Here is a 7,395-nt window from a genome sequence, read left to right as displayed (position 1 = left end):
ATATATATATATATATATATATACTTACCAAGTAATACGGAGAAGCTAAAATGGAAGGATGCAAAGCTTTCAAAGGTGTTCTTTTTCGATACAGATGAAGCTCCGCTTCCAAAACAGATTCGTTCACTTCCAAACCTGTGATGTTGAAGAAGTAAAACCGCGATGTGGTGGTGTCTGCGTGAAAGTTTTTTAATTTCGATGAAAATTTTTCAATGGAAAACAGGAAGGACAAAACGAGGTAAGGTGAACGAGGTACGTTTACCTCTTTCGATGAAGCTGCGGACGACTTTGGCGTTGTACGGATTTTTGCCACGCGTAACACCGCTAGGATCCGCTACGTTGTTATACAATTCCACCATAAATTGCGGCGGCACCTTACGACGTCCCGTTTTCTCACCGAGGTAACTTCGAATACCAAGAACCTGAAATAACGATTTCATTCTCGTTAATGTTCGTCGAACATATCACTTCTTCCTCTCACAAACGTCCCGCAAACGTCTACTATCGCACTGGGAAAAAAACGGACCTGTTGCAGTTTCTCCAAAATCTCGTTCCGACGAGCGTCGTGCTCGTTCAAAGCTTCGCCCAACGGCCACGAGTTCACGAGTTCTCCCTCGTTATCATCCTCGGTGAAACGGCTCGGGTGTGAGTGCGCCTCGAAGGAGGACGAAAAGAAGAGCGTTGCGAAAAGTAGAAAGCGGACGTCTCTCATCGTCATTTCTCGCTCACACACGATTCGCGTGAGTGGATAAGAATGGCGAGAAAGGTGGCTCGAAATAACGTGCTCGCGACGATCGTCTCTTTGGATCCGCTCGATGACGGAGCGTGGAACATGGACCGAATCTACGCGCGAAACCCGCGACGAAAAACGCTTCTCGGCGGAGGAAGGAGCGGAGAGGTCCCTCTCTGCGGACAGGACAAGGAGGTTTGCCGAACCGAACGGAACGCTAAGTAGCATATGGGAGGTCTTGGCTGCGAGGAGTCACCTTTATGCTATGCCGGGAGTTGCCTCCCCCGCGTTGCTCCCCGCAGCGACATCGGCCTCTCTCACGGGACACCGACGCGACACTACGATTCGACTCGAGCTAACGCGATACCCTCTTTTCTTCCCCCTCCCCCGTTTTGCTTCTCATCATTGAGCCATTCGAGGATCCTCATCCTCGATCCAGATCGCGAGGCGCGAGTTTCTTTTCTAATTGAAAACGGGAAAATTGCTTTTCGAAATTCTTAACAAACGAGTTCTTTTGTATTTTTGGCACGAAAATTTTGCGTCTTTTTCAAAGATTAAGAAAGAAAAGAAGAAAAAGAAGTAGATAGAAGAGGAAGGGGAGAAAGATTGGCGAGGTAGATCGATTATGTAGGATGATGGCGTTGCGCGGGGCGACGGAACGAAACCCATGAGGAACGAGATGATGATGGCACCGTGGGGCTATTAAAAAAAGCTCGCGCTTCCTAAATTCCGTGGATTCGTGAGTGGCGAGTCATGTGGCCACTCACAGAGATATTTAGATAGTCGCGAATCGGTTGTTTTCCCACCGGAGGACGATGACGGATCTCAGCGAGGGTGTCAGCGTATATTTTCGCCTCTGGGATCTCGACAACATCAAGCACTGCTCTCGACCTTGCTCTTTTTGTTGCATTATTCGTACATGAGCGCAAGACGAAACGGGGACGAGCCAAAGAATAGTTATAATGTACAAAATTGGCTAGTGCCAGTTGGCCAGTACGACCAAGTGTCTTTCATTAAGGAATACGCGTCAAAAATTTGGAGAAGGGACTTGCCGATCGTTTTATCTCGTCTTATCAAATATACACGTTTATATCATCTTACATCGTCGCAAAGAGAAATAAGCGGAACCGATTTCCATTAGCTAGCGAGATAATTTTTAAGAAAAAAATTTCCTCTGTTCTATTAGCGTGAATAATTGAGGAATAATTTAATAAACCGCGTAATGAGGGTTAACGAGCATAATCGGATGGAACACGGTGAAGTACGTGGACTAGTTTTTTAGGTAACCAATTGATGTTTTTTAAAAAGTCATTGTACGTTTATTTGTCATACCAATACACGGTGCATGTAGGAACATCGAAATGGTACTTTGTTGTTTACGCGGCGCAATAAAATAGCTTGAATGTATCTATAAATCTGTTCGATTGGTCCGTTGGATCGAACAAGACCAAAATTCTCCATCTTCTTCACGTTATTTAGACACAGGCACACTGGGTAATTTGAATAATTTCCCTCTTCGATCCACGACGAGTCCTGAAACAAACGAACAATCCCACGAATGAATGGGTAATTGCATCTTCATCATCAAAGATCAACATCCAAATACCTGTACTCGTGAACTTTGAATCTGGCGGGTGTGCAAGTGTGCTGCTTCGAGTACAGGCCCGCCAAGCATCTCGATGGCTCTCTTTTGTCTCTCAAAAGACACATTTCCGTCTCGTTTCCTGGACACGTCCCAACGCATTGGCCCACGTTAATTTGCTGTTTTGCACGAATACGAGGATATCAATGATAAATTATAAATGCAATCAGAGTGGGAAATTGTGCGATAGGGAAATTTTTTTACCCGAACGACCGGCCTCACATCTGTTGTATTCGTACCGTCCTTTATTTCGACTTCGCTGAAATCTAGAACGGTCTCCATGTGGTCCATTTTGTGGCATGTCCCAGCGCAACCACATTTCTCGATCACCTGATACACTTCGTCTCCTAAAATTTAACACGATTATTGGTATTCGTTTCAATCAAGATATACCTTGATATCATCGATAAAGAAGAGTAAATCATTTCACATACCATTCGGTCCTTTTATGCTAACCGTACTGTTCCTCACCGGTTTGCATCCAAGATCTTTCAAAAGATTGATAGATTATCGATTGTCAACGAGAACGAGATACCGAGTAAAAGAAGATAAGATACCTTTAGCACAGTGGCCCATGCACACACCGACATCCATCACGGCTTGATGAGGAGTGCCAGAATGCACGAGATGCGTGAAAGATTCCCGCCTACAAGAGGAATCCGACGTGCACTCGCAGGCTTCCGTCACTTCGATCACGCGTACCCCTTGAATCGTCGACACCCTCTCTAGCTTCGATGCCTTTGGACGGCAATGTGATTCCGGGAAGCATCTCTGAAAGAGCGAAAAGCGCGATAAAAATCGGTTCCATTCGTCGTGGAAATATGTTTTTAGTCGAATCGGAATGAAATGTTGCCGGCGGTAAGGAAGGATAACTTCTATGGAATATACGTCCATATATCAGACAGGGAAGAACGTTTTATCGATACAGATGTTGGACGAGCAAAGCGAGCACGCGACTTCACAGAATTCACGGTATTTTATTTATCGTCGTATCGTTTGCCAAAGAAGAAAGTATCAATGATAGCCTACGAAGGTGTATTTATAATATTCGCGCCCCTCGTTATCTCCCCCCTCGTCTTCGAACATTTTCTTTGGCACTCGATTTCTTTCACGACACGCGGGCCATTTAATTATTCTCGCTGCGGGATAACACCGACCGTTATCTTTGTCCGTGCATAAACGCATCACGGTTCTCTCCTTCCTCTTTTTATCCTCTCTCCCCTCCCCCGGTCATATTTCTGGCTAAGAATATTTTCTAATAAATTTTATTCTCAGGTACATCCATCCTCGAGATCCCAGGAACACGATTCCTGGATGTAGTAGGTGGCCAAGGCCTGGCGCCGGAGCGGTGACCCGGCACGATACGACCTTCCAAGGACGCAAAACACATCCTCCTCTTTCTCCATATCGCGTGCAACATTTTTACTTCTCGGGCCTGTTTCCCTCCTGCAGCGTGGGTGCTGCAAGATCGTAAACCACCGATCGGATTGTATCACGTAACAAAAATAGCTTTCTCCCTAGTGAACAGCCAAGGTACGTGAAGAAGGGAGTTGAATTATTCGCGAGTTGTACGTTTGTCTATACATCGTATTTAATTAAATTCTATCTAATAATAGGTTTTCAACGTGGTCGCTTTCAACGAGACGAGGGAACAATTGCAACGTATCGTCGAATACCGTTTTCGAAACGAAGTGGAAATAACGCGTGGACAATAATCTAGCCTTCTAGGGATGATTTGTCGATGATTTTTGGTTGTAATAAAATTTAAATGTATAAAAGAAAGAATAAAAGGGACACGATCATCGTCGAGGATACGCAGTTCTCGATACGGGGTATGGGGTGCACTCGCCGTAAAAGTCGCGAAGATCGTACGATCGCGCGATGCTGGCGTGGCCGCATTCCAGCTGGCGGATTGGTCGATCCCATGAGTCATAAATCTACATGACGTCCCCGTCTTTTTCGCCCTTCGTATAGCCCTTGGCATACGTAACCTGCCGTGGCAACGTATATCGCGGCAATTTTTTTTTTTCTTTTTTTTTTTTTTTATTTGCAAATTCGGTCTTTTCGCTTCGTGCTTTTTTTTCTCCTCGACACGCTGCCCGACCACCAGACAGAATTCCTCGACGTCCGATCTCGGTTTTTCGAACGTAGAAAACGTTCATTCGTTATCTATAGGTACTTCGATACTTTCGAGTGTCCTTTTTTTTTTTCTTTCTTTCTTTTTTTCAAATGATTTTGCGAGTTCTGGAATTGTATCTTCCTTTTTTTTAATCGTAAAATAAACGCGACTATGATGTTGAATTTTAAAAGATTCCGGGTCGAGGAATTCGACGGTTTCACGACCGGTTCGATAAACTCTGTTGAGTGGCGATGAGTTTTTGTTGTAAACCCGATGCACGAGGGCGGGGCATAACCAAAAAGTTCTTGCATCAGGTGCACATCCTGCGGCCATGAGTCACGGATTATATCCATCCATATATCTTGGTATCTCCCTTGCGCTCCTCTTCGAATCGAAATTTTAAAAGAGATAAAAGCGTATGACAAAAGATTTACCTGGACGGTGGGCCGACTCGCGTCTCCTGGATCGTCCAACACGTGTCGCGGACACAATTTACGGCAATGGCCTGCATCAATTTGGATAATTTCACCCGATATTCCTGAGGAAATAAAAATAAAAAGAAAAAAAGATCGAGAGAGAAAAGAAGAATTAGTATTAGCGATAAAAGCCAAGGGACCGGGGTGGTTCAATGAAATTTCAATAGGGCTGTGGATGGATTGGATTGTTGACTGTGCGGGCCGTGGCGTTCGTTCGCGAAAAATGAGACGCGTGTAAATCCGATGGCGCCGCTCGGCAATGCTCGCGATCACCGTACAAAATTTACGACTTGTATCACATTAAACGTTGACAAGATATAAGAAGAGGGTAGAACCGTCTATAGTGTAACCGTGCTATTTTTGGCGCGAACGCGTGGGACATGGAATGCGCTGATTCCTCGGTGATTCACATTACCCTGGACCTTCGGCTACGTCTCTGCCATTTTTCCGCGTTTCTTCCTATAAATGGTATTATCACGAGATCTACTAGAAATACCGTAACGTAAACGCCTAGATTTCCAATTATTATTTCTGTCGCTAGATCAGTATAACATCAGAAAGATATTGCGATGATATAACATCGATATAACATCATACCAATCGATCGACGATCGTTTAATTGACAATTGATCGCGAAGGGTGGTAGATTCTTCAGTTGGTTCGACGAAATCGTTAATTATTCGTTTGTAAGGGGCATTAACGTAATCTCTACATTGTCATTCTACTCGTTCTGTCGATTATCTCCGATCTATAGGCGGATCAATTGATCCCCCCTTACAGTACAGACAAAATAATGGGATTGAATCGTGAATTCAATCGTTCCCGCGTTATTTTAAAGCGATAGCTCGCAATGATAAATCGGTCAAATCTTTTGATCACGGGCACACGACAACACCGCCACCGGATGCTTCATCCTCTCGATCGGCGTCAATTAATTGTGAACACCCGATATTAATTTACCGGATCGGATCTAGCGACAAGGCCACCCGCATTTACTACTCATGAATATGGGGCGGCAACAGTGAATCGAGGGAACATAATTTACATTTAGCCAGTTGCTAAAATTACGCAACTTCTGGCCGAATCTCTCTCTTTCTCTCCCTCTCTCTCAACGATATATCGTACTCCAGTACTCCATTCATCTCTATTCATATATTATATCCTGATTTCTCTCAGGTCTTCCAATATCTTTTGTTTTAAATTTGCTTACCGTATCCAACATCGATCATTCTCTCATGTCTTGCACAGCATACGTGTTGTCGAACCTCTTCCCTGTGTGTTCTACTCTCGTTGCCTTCATTTTCGTCACCGATCGCTGAAACAAAAACAACCCCAAAAAACGATAACGAACAAAGATCGTGATTTATTCGATATATTATGTTATTCTTTATATTATTCAATATGTAATTATTCCCTTACATGACGATAAGTATAATATATATATATATATATATAAGTTAATCAAAAGATAAAATGATAGATGAAGTGACGCGGAAATTGGAGAAAAAGAAGTAAGAACATAGCGGATGAATGAGAAAGAAAAAGTGCGATGCGATGCCTACCTAATCGCAAATTGGCGAGGCAAACTAAGGTGAAGCCACCGAATACGGCCCACCGACTTCTCGTGATTTGTATTCGCATCGGTACGAATAGCGATGAACGTAAATCGGTCGAATACGATTTATCGTGGCGTAAATGTAGATTTGAAAACAAGTTTGTGTATCGAGAATGCACGGATTGTTTACCGTTTAAATAATACGTATAGCGTTTACTGATATTCTCTAAACGTAGATGTCTATAACGAAAAAGACAAAATGCATCAACGCGTGGACGAAATCCTGTTAATTTGTCACAATGATTATTATTTCATTACTCTATGTATGTTCGCGCGCGGATGACTAGAAGATTCGTGGTATAAGGAATACTCTTGGACTCGCACGCACACGACATGCAAAGCGGTAGTCCAGAGAGGACGCACCGTGCGATCGATCACGATCGGTTGTTGCCCACGCAGGTTGCGATCTGCGAGAAGACTGGCCGTCTGGAAGCCGCTGGATCTCGCTCAGACGGAGAGGCGTCCGGCTGACAGGCGGATCTCTATTAATCTCGTTTGGTACAGGAACGTCGGCCCGCTTCGTGACGGCTGGTCCATCCATCGGTCTTTTGCCTCTTGCCTGCCGCAATCGCTGATGCGGCTGGTGATGCTGATTTTATGCTCCATCGAATCTGATTCATCTCGTCTGGCTGCAAACCTCCGACATTCCACATATCCAATTTTCCTTTATCTTATATAATAAGACATTCCATGATTTTCAACAAATCTAATTTAAAAAATAATGTCAATAAAATAGATTAGCTATTTCACAAATTAAAATAGATTTTGAATTATTTGTTATCCTGATTTTTAGATTAAACTGATTAATCTTTC

General features: G+C 43.7%; 1 protein-coding gene across 1 annotated transcript in view; it reads right to left on the bottom strand.

Moving 5' to 3' along the window:
* The window catches only part of LOC102676483, a 9,031-nt gene extending 1,731 nt beyond the window's left edge, over positions 1–7,300 (bottom strand). The window contains exons 1-11 of the mRNA XM_031513451.1: positions 6,946–7,300; positions 6,178–6,282; positions 4,926–5,029; positions 2,930–3,143; positions 2,807–2,860; positions 2,577–2,719; positions 2,327–2,491; positions 2,063–2,263; positions 527–979; positions 263–422; positions 29–174 (exon numbers count right to left, since the gene is read on the bottom strand). Of these exons, the coding sequence (XP_031369311.1) occupies positions 29–174; positions 263–422; positions 527–979; positions 2,063–2,263; positions 2,327–2,491; positions 2,577–2,719; positions 2,807–2,860; positions 2,930–3,143; positions 4,926–5,029; positions 6,178–6,282; positions 6,946–7,123 (1,923 nt within the window). The 5' untranslated portion in view covers positions 7,124–7,300. The remainder of the gene's footprint in view (positions 1–28; positions 175–262; positions 423–526; positions 980–2,062; positions 2,264–2,326; positions 2,492–2,576; positions 2,720–2,806; positions 2,861–2,929; positions 3,144–4,925; positions 5,030–6,177; positions 6,283–6,945) is intronic.
* Between the last annotated feature and the right edge of the window lie 95 nt (positions 7,301–7,395).

Source organism: Apis dorsata, unplaced genomic scaffold (genome assembly GCF_000469605.1).
Source record: "Apis dorsata unplaced genomic scaffold, Apis dorsata 1.3 scaffold_645, whole genome shotgun sequence".
NCBI lineage: Eukaryota > Metazoa > Arthropoda > Insecta > Hymenoptera > Apidae > Apis > Apis dorsata.
Note: the sequence above shows the minus strand (reverse complement) of the source record. Positions and strands in the feature narration are given on the sequence as shown.